Here is a 14,881-nt window from a genome sequence, read left to right on the forward strand (position 1 = left end):
GTCGGCACCACAATTAGCCGGGAACCTCGCATTCATTTTCAATCACTTGTATCAAAATCGGAGTTCGACAAGTCATAGTCCAGTTTAGAGATAACAGGCAAAACGTCGCCCACGGAGCATTTTGCTTTACACATCCGCTTTGATCTCTCCCAAGATGTCAGTGCCATTTTTGCCGTTGTTTGCGCCTTGCTACTCGTGTGAGCACAGGAAATCTCGGTCAAACCTATGAAGGTAACTTTCCTTCAAGCAACGAGAGTCCAGCTAAAACATGACAGTTTGTTTTGTCACAAACCAGTTGGTTACCATCGTCCGCTCCTCCTTTTGACAAAAGTCCACATCCGCCCTGAAAGAGTTAAACATGAGACTTGGTGCCAAGAGATTGACTCCGGACCGTCCCGCGATGACGTAGAACATGAGATTCTTGCAAGACGCGCCAAGTAAGACCACGGGCAGCAACTCACTCAGTCGTTTAGAGGCTCTGAGCAGACGCAGATCCAGGACTCTCGGCGCATATAAAGCGTATAAGGACAATACGTTATTAATGAAACGTCGACGACTAAACGAAGAAGAAAGCATCGCAGAGAAAAGAGACTCAAAAGCGTTGGAGAGAAAAAAAAGAAAAAGAATAATCGAGGTGCAAGTTCAGAAAATAAGGAAAGTAATTATCAGCCTGGAACAAGTGGAACTGTTAAATAAAGCAGGTCCAATCGGGCTCAGAATTAAAGGACAAAGTAGAACTTCATAAAGACGTTCATAAACGCTGGCGCTATACACGTGCAGAGCAGGCTAGAGATTAGGAAAGTAGTGGAATTTGAAAGGCTTAAAAAAAACTGTGCGATACACGTGGAGAAAGTTAAAGAATATGAAAGAAGGAAAATTAGAAAGTATAAGAAAAAGAAAGTAAAGATCGCAGGCGTGCAAACAAACAGAAATTATTACTTGAAAAAGGGAAAATAATCAGCACGGACCAGGTGTCGTTAAACAAAAGGAGGACAAAGCGAGGACGGAAATAAAAGACAAAGAGTAGAAAACAAAGTAAAACGTCATAAAGAGGTTAGAAAACAAGGAGGCCAAACACATGGAGAGCAGGTTAGAGAAAATGAAAAGTGGAATTCAAAAGACTCGTAGAAACACACGCAGAGAAAGAGACAGAATAGGAAAGCAGAAAAAAAACGAGTGTCAAAAAAAAAAAGAAAGTAAGCATCACATTAGCGCAAAGAAAGAGAAATAATTACTAAAAGGCGAATAGAGATCGAATATATGGACACAGGATCTGTCAGAAGTATTGAAATATTGTAAGGCTTTGAAGTTTAAGTCTGAGAATTTCAAAAACGGAGTTTACCTCGCATGCATTTGTCGGTTACTTTGCAAAATAAAATGATGAGCTGCTGATGATTCCAGAGAGAGAGACCTGTCCTGAATTAGGGTACAAAGTCATTAAACTCGTCCCACTGACCTCATTAAAAAGACTCCAAAGATTCCAACTATTGTTTTTACAGAAGTTCTAAAATAAAATTGAAATTAATGAAATAGCAACAATTCAAAGAAAAACCAAAAGATCTTAAAAGTGTGTATCGGGTAAACCAAACACTCTGGTTGGCGAGCGACGTGAGCAGAGGGTGAAGCCCCCCAGGTATTAATAAGTTCAGAGATGGCAGGAGAGTCAACAGGCGAGCGAGAAACAAGTGAGTCTTGATGATGGAGATGGCAGATTAGAATGAGCGAGTGATTGAGGTGTGGAGGGGAAACTCGGATCACTTTGATCAATTTTGGTGTCAAAAGAAATGTAGGAAAGCCTGACTCTGTTCAGCTGTATTAGGGCATCATGCTAGCAGAGGGAGCTGGAGGAGTTTATTAACAGTCCTAAAAAAGAGTTCTAGGCCAAGACTTGGCACCATTTATATATTAGTTGGAGCGAGACGTGTTAAGGACATCTCCATATTTAAGTCTGCGCTCTCTCAGTGTAAAGCTGTGTGTGAACTATGAGGCCCGTCTTCTTATAAAGCTGCTCAGGACGCCGGCTAATGGCTTTCATAGCTCTGAGCTCATCGGCGTACCAGGGAGGCTGGAATGGGTGGAGGAGTTTAAATACTTGGGATCAACAGTACGGGTGGCGCAGTGGGTAGTGCTGCTCCCTCGCAGTAAGGAGACCTGACTTTGCTTACCGGGTCCTCCCTCCCTGTGTGGAGTTTTCCGTGTTCTCCCCGTGTCTGCTCCGGTTTCCTCCCACAGTCCAAAGACATGCAGGTTGGGTGCATTGGCGATCCTAAATTGTGCGCTTGGTGTGTGCCCTGCGGTGGGTTGGCGCCCTGCCCAGGGTTTGTTTCCTGCCTTGCGTCCTGTGTTGGCTGGGATTGGCTCCGGCAGACCCCCGTGACCCTGTAGTTAGGATATAGCGGGTTGGATAATAGATGGATGGATCAACAGTACAGAGTAGTGGGAATGTGGAAGAGAAGTGAAGAAGAGAGTGCAGGCAGGGTGGAGAAGAGTGACAGGAGTGATTTGTGACAGACGGGTATCAGCAGGAGTGACAGGGAAGGTCTACAGGACAGTAGTGAGACCAGCTGTATTATATGGGTGGGAGACGGTGGCACAGGGGACAGAGCTGGAGGTGGCAGAGTTAAAGATGGTAAGATTGGCATTGAGTGTGACGAGGATGGACAGGATTAGAAATGAGGACATTAGAGGGTCAGCTCAGGTGGGAGACAAAGCTAGTGAGGCGATATGTGCAGAGGAGAGATGCTGGGTATATTGGGAGAAGGGTACTAAGGATAGAGCTGAAGAGGAAGGCCTATGAGGACATTTATGGATGTGGTGAGAGAGGACATGCAGGTGATGGGGGTGACAGAACAAGATGACGAGGACAGGAAGATATGGAAGAAGATGATCCGCTGTGACGACCCCTAACGGGAGCAGCCGAATGAAGAAGAAGACAATGCAGCGGTTTAAGATTGAAATAACAATCTTAACAAGTGAGACCACTGCAACGAAGCATCAAATTGTCACTTGAGCCCGAAGGGCTTCATCAGCCATCATTGACTTCTCATTAAGAAACTGGGTGGGAACAAAAACCTGCAGCCCCCCTCCGCAATGTGGGTTGCTGTTGGAAGTGGTGTTGGTGAAGCCAGCAGGGGGCGCTGGCCTTTTGGTGGTCTGTTTGTGGATCCTAATGTCCCAGTGCAGTGACGAGGACACTGGGCCGTAAGTATATGGTGACCTTTGATCATATGAGATGTGACACTGGGATCTTGACACTCTGTGGTCATTAAAGATCCATTCTCCATAAAGAGTAGGGGGGTATCCTGATGTCCTATTGTCCACCCCGGCCTAGTCATCCCCTGTCTCTAATTGTCTTTCTGCCTCACCCCTTCACCACCTAACATGTGACACTTCTTTGATCCGACCTTTATGAACGACCGTCACCAAAAGGAGGACCACGGCCCTCTTTGGCATGACACGCACAAAAACATGGGTTGCTTGCTGCAGGAGATGTTGGTGAGCCTGTTGTGGTTTGTGTGTGGACCCCAATACCTCAGGGTGGTGACAGGGACACTGTGCTGTAAAAATGGAGCCGTCCTTCAGATAAGATGCAAAAACAGAGGACCTGACTCTCTGCGGTCATCAGAGATCCCTGGACATCCTACATAAAGGGTAGGGGGTATCCCGATATGTCCTGACTAAATTGCCCACCACAGCCTGGCCCTCTAATCATCGCCTGTCTGTAATTGTCGTCTCTCTGTCTTTTTCGCCATCCCTTCATCACCAAATAGCTAATGTGTGATGACACAAAATGGCTGCCACTACATAATCCAGGTGGGTGCAGGACATTAGCTGTGGATGAAGTAACCCCCCCCCAAACACACACACACACACACACTCAATGTAAAGCACTTTGAATAATGAGAACGTGCTCTATGAATGTAAATATTTATTGTTAAATAACGGTGGGCAATCCTTTGGCCGTCGAGCGAGTTGCAGTTTAATGTCTTAGCCACTAGGGGGCCACATCTTCATTGATTTTCCTAGCAGTAGAGTGTTGTACCCTGTTAGCCATTGATTGATACAGGAGACAGCAGGGTGAAATGACACCTTTTATTGGCTAACTAAAGAGATTACAAATGCGAGGCTTTCGAGGCAGTTAAGGCTCCTTCATCAGGCAAAGTGTAGCAAAGAAACTGAACAATCCTCTCACTTATATTGGGACAGCAAAGTGATTTTTTTCTTTCATCTTAACAACCTTTTTGTTCAAATGTTAGCAAAATGAATAAACCTGAGATGAATTCACCCTGAAAGAAGAGAACAATGAGCTAATAAAATGTAGAGAGAAGATAAGCATCACTGGAGCCTCTGGTGTGGTCAGCTGGTCACTCAGTCTGTTAGTCCACATATCTGCTCATGAAACTCTTGTCTCTCTTCAGACCATTTTGTAGAGTATTGAATTTAAGCAGAAGTTTGTATTGCCATTCTCTCCGCTTCTGTTGGGTCTTGAAAGTCCCCCTAAGCACAGAGACCCTCAGATCCTTCATGCTGTGGCCGTGGCTGCCACCAGAAGATCGACACTGGTCTGATTGATACGAAGTCTATGGGAGTTCATTCGCTGGCGCATTGTCTGTTCAGTTTCCTCCACATACACTCCAGTGTCGGGGCACTTTGTGGTCTACATAATCCATCCATTATCCAACCCGCTATATCCAAACTACACGGTAACAGGGGTCTGCTGGAGCCAATCCCAGCCAACACAGGGCACAAGGCAGGAAACAAACCCTGGGCAGGGCACACACACACTCACACACAATTTGATATGTCTCCAACAGGTGGTGCATCACTAACGCAATGCATTTTAGTAATGGGAACATTTTTCATTCCAACAGATGGCACATTACAAACATCCATCCATTATCCAACCCGCAATATCCTAATTACAGGGTCACGGGGGTCTGCTGGAGCTAAATCCCAAACAACACAGAGAGCAAGGCAGGAAAAAAACCCTGAGCATGGTGCCAGCCCACCACAGGGCACATACACACACACACCAAGCACACACTAGGGACAATTTAGGATCGCCAATGCACCTAACCTGCATGTCATTGGACTGTGGGAGGAAACCCACGCAGACACGGGGAGAACCCAGGAAGTGAACCAGAGTCTCCTAACTGTGAGGCAGCAGCGCTACCACTGCGCCACCGTGCCGCCCCCATCCATTATCCAACCCGGTATATCCTAACTATAGGGTCACGGGGGTCTGCTGGAGCCGATCCCAGCCAACACAGGGCACAAGGCAGGAAACGAACCCCGAGCAGGGTGCCAGCCCACCACAGGGCACGCACACACACACCAGGGACAATTTAGAATCGCCAATACACCTAAACCTGCAAGGAAGCGAACCTGGATCTCCTATCTGCGAGGCAGTAGCACTACCCACTGCGCCACCGTGCCGCCCAGTCTACATAATCATGTGCATATTAGCAGATTTGCTGTGAACGGACCTTTTATTTTATGCTCCTGCTGGCAACGTGGTATAACTACCAGACCTGTCGTGTAGATCTGTGCACAGGTGCCACACCCGCTGTGTAGGCAGGGAGATGTGCCACACATAGAGTTTCTCACAATCAGTTGTTTGAGGTTCGGCGGTTGTCTGCATGCAAGGAGGGGAGGTTCTGTTTATTGTCTTTCTGTTCCTTGGGTTGAAGCTCTTTGATCATTTTGCGAAGTGTTTCCAGATGTGGATGATAAGTTACAACACATCGACTCTTTCCCTTTTTCTAAGAAGGACAATCTGAAAACGTTGGGATGGGTGAAGCATTTTTTGATTAGTGGCTTGAATCAAGAAGTGGATTGTCCCGAAGGGGGTGCTGTGATCAATCGTTATAACGCATCGGCATTATGAGCCCACTTACCTTACAGGTACATGCCAAGGCTGCGGGGACACCTGGAGCCCATCCTAGTAGCAGACATTGCCAGGCAGTGCAAGACAGGAACCAACCTTTGATGGGATGCCACACGCCCAGAGTCACTCTCCTATCTATCTACCTACCTATTATATAGTACCTTTCCTATCTACATATCTGTCTACCTATTTATAAAATGCCTTTTCTATCCATTTGTCTATCTCTATGTATTATATAGAGAGATATATATATATAATATATATGGATATATATTTCTTTATCCATATGTCATATAGTGCCCTTCCTATATATCTATCTCTTTATCTATTTGTTATATAGTGCCTTTCCTATCTACCTATGTATTATATAAAGCTTTTCATATCTATCACTCTGTCAATGATATAACGCCTTTCCTATCTGTCTCTCTCTTTATCAGTTATTCTGTCTATTATATAGTGCCTTTCCAATCTATCTTTTTATCCGTTATATAGTGCCTCCCATAGCCACCTATCTATTATGCAGTGTATTTCCTATTTATCTATCCCTTTATCTATCTGTTATATAGTGCTTTTCCTATCTACTTATGTATTATATAGTGCCTTTCCTATCTATCACTCTGTCTGTTATATAATGCCTTTCGTTTCTGTCTTATCTCTTTATTGGATTTTCAGACTCTTTCTATCCTTTTGTCTATCTCTCTGTCTATTATATAGTGTCTTTCCTATGTATCTATCTGTCCCTTTATGCATCTGTTACACAGTGTTTTTTCTTTTCACCTATCTATCTGTTATATAGTGCCTTTCCTATCTATCTGTGTTATATAGTTACTTTCCTTTCCACTATATCTGTCTATCGGTTATATAGTGCCTTTCCTAGCCATCTGTCTATCTCTCTATTATAGAGTGCCTTTCTTATCTATCAATCACGCTGCCCTGTTAATATTCAAGTCACCCTTGTATGAATCCTAATCCATTCGACTTGAGTATTTCTCCAGGGGACTGACGGATAACTGGAACCTCCCCTGCCACTAGAGGCGCCATCGAGCATAAAGCACAGACTGAGCCGGCAGCCTAATTGAGGCCACGCCGGACTCCTTTCTGTTGCGGACCTTCACCGAGGATGACACTCTTTCTCCTCGCGTCGGAAGGGCGACCTGATAACCACGGAATGGATGAAGGCTTCTTCGGTTATCCATTCGCAGTGCCTGTCAGTCTGGTTCGCTACCGCCCCGCCTACCCCGAGTTGAGGAGCGCGGCTCGATTAGCGCTGCCTGTCTTGTGTGCTTCGCTCTGCTCAGCTCAGCTCTTCTCCGCGGCCGCCCGAGGTCCATGAAGTCTGTTTGTTAGTTTCACTCGAGACTCGCGGCTCCAATCAGATCTGCGGGGCTGCGGATTCACAACAAACAAAAGATCTCCTGTCCGCTTGCCTTGGATTTTGCACCACTCACATCGGCCCGCTTTTCCGTTCTTTTCTCTGAACTGACATTGACTCCCGTGGAATCGTTGACGACGCTCAAGTTATTGTTAGCAGCTTTGTTGCATTTATTCGCATTCTGATTCATTAAAAACAACGATAATTGGGGAGAGACGGGGGAGAAAAAGGCCACTGTCATCGCCATGTCCGGACAGTCCTCGGGCTGTGTCTCCCTAATGTCGGTGGTGGTACACGGGGACTCGGCTCTCAACGAGCAGGAAAAGGAGCTCAACCATCGGCTGAAGCGACTGTACCCGGCGGTCAACGAGCAGGAGACCCCACTGCCGCGATCCTGGAGCCCCAAGGATAAGTTCAGCTACATCGGACTCTCTCAGAACAACCTTCGAGTGCATTATAAAGGTACGAGTCACGACGGCGGTGGGGGGAAGAAGAGGATTAGGGGTGTCGTTGCTGTCATCCTTCCCTTTTTTGGGGGGGAAGCGGACTTGTGGCAGGCGACCGACGTAATCATTTTGGGAGACTCGCTAAACAACCTGTAGGGGGATGGATGACGGCGCAGGCCTCAACAAAAGCGAGCGGCCGGGTGGAGTGAGTGCGGCGGAGGTGGCGGTTTCCTCCGCTGCGACTGTCACTGAATCCCCCGGTTTCGCGTGCGTTGCCCGCCCAATCGGGTTTGTGATGGACGGGGATGCGAGGCACCAAACGCCCGTAAATAAACATGGACGGTTATTGTTATTGAAGAAGTGCCGGGGGAGGAGAAGGGGATTGTGTTTGTTATTAGAAATCGACGCGGCGTCGTTACATAAAGCAGCGGGGTGACCCGCCGGCGGGAAGCGGGTGAGCGGACGGCCCCACAAGGATGCGTCGATTGCGCTTCCTGTCCGCACCGCTGCGCTTCAGATGACAGGCCCGCGTCCGAGCCTCCTGCACTTAAGGGGAAGCGCCGTCAACTTTGCTTTGTTTGGCAGCCCTGAGAACAGAACGAGAGAGCGAGAAAAAAAATAAATAAAAAAGTGTCGTCGGTTACGTTGATGCGCGTTTGTAGCGTAGGCAGCGTGACACGTTTCCCTTTTGCCCGTGTCATTCGCGTGTCTACGTAGGCCTCAAAAATAAAAAATAGAGAATCGGCAGCAGGGTGCGTAGCGACCGCACAGCCCCCCAGATGACAGCAGCGGTGACCCGCATCGGGTAAACGGGAAGCGCTTTTTTAATCGGGAATTCGGATCCTTTTTTTTTTTTTAACACTTTTTCCATGGCAGCGAGCAAAATGCGCAGCATCGAAATCAGTGGCGTTCACTCATTCAAATGATGGCGAAGGCGACGTCAGCAGGGCATGCCAGTCTAATGCCAGGGGCATCTTCGAGATGGGTTTGCGTGTTGAAGAGGAGGGATTGGCGTCCCGGCCCGTCCAAGTAGCTTTATTGTTGCACCATCCATTATTTATTTAGCAGACACCTTTATCCAAGGCGACTTACAAAGCAAGTGGAATGCATCAACAGCGACAGATCAAGGGAAGGGAGGGGGAGTATATTGCATAATTAAACTTAAAACTAGCATATTAAAAAATCAATACTCCAAACCACAGATGTCAAACTCTGGGCTTGGTGGGCCGCAGAGGCTGCAGGTTTTCATTCTAACCCTCTCCCTAATCAGTGACCAGTGCTAATTCAGTTCATTTCCATTTATTTCAATAGCCCTGTTTTTCAGGATTCAGTCCTCTGAATTGATTCTTTAATTCATTAAATGGCAGCCAAACAGAAATGAGTCGACGGATGACCAGCTGAATTGGGGCGCCTTAATGAGAAGCCGTTCTTTAATTCCATGACTTGTTGCTGCTCTCATTCCGCCACAGCAGACATTTCCAACACTATTGTTGTTCTGTTTTTTCTAATGTGTTGGTGACCTCGGAGACCGCCCTGTATTACCCTAACCCTTACTGAGACCTCCAGCCTTCCTTATTTTTAGGTATTGTGTGACGGGCACAGGTGAGCTGGTCATGTGGCAGCGCGTTTTGCGTCTCATTAGTGTTTGGCTGCTAATTAAGGGAAAAGAAACAACTATGGGGCCCGAGTCAAGTTAATTAAGACTAAAGCAGAATCAATCAATCAATCAACATTTATTTCTATAGCACATATTCATACAAAACAATGTAGCTCAAAGTGCTTTACAAAATGAATAGAGAAATAGAAGACACGATAAAAAATAAACATAAGTCAACATTAATTAACATAGAATAAGTAAGGTCCGATGGCCAGGGTGGACAGAAAAAATTAGCAGCCAGAACTGGTCACTAATGAAGAAGATGGTTGGAATGAAAACCTGCAGCCACTGCGGCCCACCAGGACCGGACTTGGACACCCCTGGGTCTAAACGCTTGGTTATTTCAGTAAACGGCTACCCAGCGGGTGAGAAACAAAGGTGGGCAGCAATGCATCGATAGCCGCAGCCCACCACAGAACCAGCCGGATTGGGACCCGAGTGCGGCGGGTGACACCCCGGCACCACACTGGAACGGAGGGAGGGTTTTTTTTTTTAGGGTGGCTGGAGTGCCAGTCTTGCCACCCACACTCACATTTTTCTCTGTAAGTTAGAGGACCTCCTTGTAGGGCTGGGTGGAGATTAACGTCATACCCCGGACGGAGCGACAGCAGGTTCAGGGAACCTTGCAAAGAGACGGAGACGTTCCAAATGTTAAATGAAAAGGTGTGTTTCGTAAAGATGTAAAAACACAAGTAAACTGGCAAAAAGGATGGAATCGCTACTCTTGGAGGACTGTGCTGCAAAAAAAAAAAAAAAAAAACAAAATCACAAATATGACATAAAACTTAAAAAAAAACAAACAAACTCTACAGTGGATTAATAAAGATTTAAAAAAGAAGTTGCAAAGGAAAAAAACTGCTGTATAAGTCATATAAGACTAAGGACTGCAAAGTGAATGGTAGAGCGTATGAGAACATGAGGGCCACCATTAAGAAGGAGATCAGGGAGGCTGAAAGACAGTTGGAGAGGAATAGAGCAGATAAGGAGAAAGAAGACCCCTTGAGATTCTCTTCAGTATTTTAGTAATAAGAGAACAGTCAAGGCGGAGGTCAAGTTCATCAGGAATAGTAAAGGGAATTAAAAGATACAGACAGTGAAATAGCAGATGAACTAAACTTACATTTTTCTGAGGTGTTCACAAGTGAGCAAGTGGATAACCTCAGAGCGGTAACAGGGACTACTAAGGAGGTGCTGAGGGACTGTAGAGAGAGAAGAGCAGCTCAGATTAAATAAGATGAAATCAAACAAATCATATTTAGGAGGTTAGCAAGTATGGATAGAAACCCTTGACACACATCTTTAGGAAGTCACTGCACACTGGAGAGATTCTGAAGGATTGGAAAATGGCAAATATCATCCCATTATATAAAAAGAGTAACAGGGCAGATCAGAGCATCTATAGGGTCAGTAAGCTTAACATGAAACATCAGAGGAAAATTAATGGAAGGAATTATTAAGGAGAAGATTGAGCAACACATGGCAAGGACAGGAGAGTCAGCATGGGGTCAGAAGAAGGGAGGTCGTGTTTTACTAACAGGCTGGTATTCTATGAGGGGGCAACAAAAGGGTACGAGCAGAGAGGAGCAGATGATGTTATTAATGTGGACTTTCAGAAAGCATTTGATAAGGTGCCACATGAGAGGTTGGGCACCAAACTAAAAGAAGTGGCAGTTCAGGGAGTGGTGTGTCGATGGGTGCAGAATTGGCTCAGACACAGGAAGCAGAGGGTGATGGTGCCAATAACCTCATCAGAATTTGCCGATGTTAAGGGTGGCGACCAGCAGGGGGCAGTGTGGGGGCTGCTGCTATTTTTAATATCTATTATAGTTGCTCATGGAGTCCCGAATGAGGCACATGACCTGCATCGTGAGGGAGCGTCAGTTACGGCACTACGGCCATGTGGTGCCTTTCCCCGAGGGTGATCCGGCTCATAAGAGCCTCGCTGTTGGGGACCTAATTCCAAGGAGTCGCCCATGTAACACCAGGCTGTGGCAGATAGAGGGTCCTTTCCGGAGGGTGGGACAGGACCGCGTGTCTGCCTGGGAGGTTGCCAACCGGGATTCCGAGTTGTTTCACCGTGTAGTGGGTGCGGCGACGCACTGTACCAGTGCATGCTCACCCAACTTGACTATTCTAATAAAAAACAAATCCTGCAATGAGACGCGACTTTTTGAAAGGAAATCCCGCGAGACGGAGACTTTTGCCATGAGATTCTTTAAGTCACGCCATACTAGGCACTATTTTCTAACAAGACCATGGTCGGCAGGTGCATTCCGGCACTTAACCTGGACAGACACCAATCCATTAAAGGGCTTATTAATGAACACACACACTTATGAAGGTCTAGTTTAGAATCACCCATTCATCTAAATATGGCAGCGAGAAACGATGAAGTTAGACGAAATAACGTGAAAATTGTCGATCGGTTACACAGCAAATTGGTTAAATGCGTATCATAAGACTCTGCTGAAACAGTTGGTGGTGATGGTGAGGAAGATGAAAACATCAACTTACAATGTCGTGAAGAATATCTACAACCGTTAACACCGTCTGGTCTTCCTCTGCACGAATTACTGTTGACAGAAGGACGTATCGTAATGTTATTACATAATTGATGTCTGAGTGATGGGCTATGCAGTGGGACGAGATTAGTCAGTCAGTCAGTCAGTTATTCTCCAACCCGCTATATGCTAAAACAGGGTCACGGGTGTCTGCTGGAGCCAATCCCGGACAAGATTAGTTGTATTGAAAATCGGGCGAACAATTCTGACATACATACATATATGTGTATAGATAGATAGATAGATATTGCAAGAGATTTTTTCAAGTCTTGACCTCCTCTCACCTTTTCTGGTTCACAGCTCACGCCCGCGGTCCTCTCGCCTCTCATTGGTGTGAATGCTTTTGACAGACACATTTCCCGCACTCTCAGCTCTTATGAGTTTTTACGTTTTCCTCACTTTAAGCTCCCAATTAAAAAAGACGTATTCTGTCCAAATCTTATTGAAGAATTTCATCCCGAAGGGTTATCAACAGAAGAAATGAGTACACGGGCAATTCTAGGACTGAGAAACGATGAAGTCCAGCGGATTAATGTGAAAATTGTCAGTCGGTTACACGGCAAATTGGTTAAAGGCGTATCACTAGACTGCTGAAACAGTTGGTGGCGATGGTAGATGAAAACATCAACTGACAATATCGTGTAGAATATCTGTAATCGTTCACACCATCTGGCCTTCCACCGGCCGAATTACTTTTGAAAGAAAGACGTATCGTAATGTTATCGCGTAATTGATGTCTGAGTGACGGGCAATGCAGTGGGACGAGATTAGTTGTGTTGAAAATTGGGTGAACAATTCTGACAAGAAAGGTAATGTAGTCCATCTTCAGGCGATAACACCAAAGAAGATCTTGATAAGCCATTCGTATTAAAATGTTTCCCGTTAGAATAACTTTTGCTGTGACAAACAACAAATGACAGGGACAAACATTTGAAAAAGTCGGTTTATTTGTTAGAGAGAAAGAAATGAAGTTCGCTCACGCTCAGTCATGTGTAGCGTTGTCACGATGAAACACGGAATCAAAATTCAATGCGATCTTGAAGAAAAGTTCATTCCTAATATTGTTTTAACTGGAGTTTTAAAGTCCAAGTGAAAAGAATGCATATGTGACAATTCACATGAAAATAACAATCTCTTTAAATTAAATATCCGGTTAACCAAACCCAGGGGTTGGCGAGCGAAGTGAACAGGGGGCGGAGCCCCAGGGTATATAAATAATTATATTAGATAGGAATATAAGGAACGAGCTGGTTAAGTTGGCAGATGATACCAGGATAGGTGGATTGGGAGATAATTTGGAATCCATTATCTCATCACAGAAGGACTCGGACAGCAGACAGGCTCGGGCAGATTGAATTTAAAGTCAGTAAATGTAAAGAATTACACATGAGAAGTAAAAATGTGAGGACTGAATACACAATGAAGGGTCCGAAAATCGAGAGTCCATCTTATGAGGATTTAGGAGTCACAGTGGACTCTAAGCTATCGACTTCCTGACAGAGTTCAGAAGTCATTAAGATGGCTAACAGACTGTCAGGTTATATAGCGCCTTGACGTGTGCAGTACAAGTCACAGGAGGTGACGCTCAGGCTGGTGAGGCCTCATCTGGAGTCCTGGCTGCAGTTTGGGTCTCAAGGCTCCAAAAAGGACACAGCAGAGGCAAGTAACAAAGCTGATCCTGGACCACAGAGACCAACAATGGAGGGAAGACTGGAGTCACTGAACCAAATGGAGATTCAGAGGTGACATGACTGAAGTGGACTGAAGTGACGGTGAAGGATATTAGTTTATATAGCGCCTTGATGTGTGGAGTACAAGTCACAGGAGGTCCTGCTCAGGCTTTATAACACACTGGTGCGGCCTATAGAAACACAGTGGACCAACCTTTAGCAGATGACAGGGCTCCTCAAATCATCACTGACTGTGGAAACTTCACAGCGGACCCTCAAGCAACTTGGGATTCTGTGCCTCTCCAGTCTTCCTCCAGGCTCTCGGACCTCGATTGGATCTGAAAAGAGGACTTTGGGGCCACTGAGCTGTTAACAGTCCAGTCTCTTCTGATGTTGTCTCTGGTTGACACAAGGAATGCTGTGACAGCTGTAGTCCACGTCCCCAAAACACGTGTCTGTGTGTGGTGGCTCATGTAGCGCTGACTCCAGCCGCAGTCCCCCAAATTCTTCACAATCCTCTCAAGGCTGCGCTCCTCCTTGTTGCTTGTGCCCCTTTTTTCTGCTGCCCCATTTTTTCCCTTCCACTCCACTTTCCATTAATCTGCTTGGACACAGCACTCTGTGAAGAGCCAGCGTCTTTAACAGTGACTTTTTGTGGTTTAGGACCCTCCTTGTGGAGGGAGGGTCTCAATGACCATCTTCTGGACAACTGCCAAGTCAGCAGTCTGATTGTGTGGGGCCTACTGAAGCAGACTGAGAGACCATTTCAAGGCTCGGGACCCCATTGCAGGTGTTTTGGGTTAATTAGCTGAGTGGAGTGAGTGGGACACCAGAGGTCTACAATATGGAACTGTTTCACAATATTCTAATTTTCTGAGGTACTGAATTACCTGTAGGCCATAATCAGCAAAATGAAAAGAAGTAAACACTTCAAATGTATCACTCTGTGTGTAATGAATCAATAGAATATAGGAGTTTCACTTTTTGAATTGGGGCGGCATGGTGGCGCAGTGGGTAGCGCTGCTGCCTCACAGTTAGGAGACCCGTCTGGGTTCACTTCCCAGGTCCTCCCTGTGTGGAGTTTGCATGTTCTCCCCGTGTCTGCGTGGGTTTCCTCCCACAGTCCAAAGACATGCAAGTTAGGTGGATTGGCGATTCTAAATTGTCCCCAGTGTGTGCTTGGTGTGTGTGTGCCCTGCGGTGGGCTGGTGCCCTGCCTTGGGTTTGTTTCCTGCCTTGCGCCCTGTGTTGGCTGGGATTGGCTCCAGCAGACCCCCGTGACCCTATA

General features: G+C 46.1%; 1 protein-coding gene across 1 annotated transcript in view; it reads left to right on the plus strand.

Annotated features, from left to right (window-relative positions):
- Positions 1-6,962: 6,962 nt before the first annotated feature.
- Positions 6,963-14,881, plus strand: part of ranbp9 (RAN binding protein 9) — a 133,963-nt gene continuing 126,044 nt past the window's right edge. Inside the window, exon 1 of the mRNA XM_039754005.1 lies at positions 6,963-7,721. Coding sequence (XP_039609939.1) covers positions 7,505-7,721 — 217 coding nt within the window. The 5' untranslated portion in view covers positions 6,963-7,504. The remainder of the gene's footprint in view (positions 7,722-14,881) is intronic.

Source organism: Polypterus senegalus, chromosome 5 (genome assembly GCF_016835505.1).
Source record: "Polypterus senegalus isolate Bchr_013 chromosome 5, ASM1683550v1, whole genome shotgun sequence".
Taxonomy (NCBI): Eukaryota; Metazoa; Chordata; class Cladistia; order Polypteriformes; family Polypteridae; genus Polypterus; species Polypterus senegalus.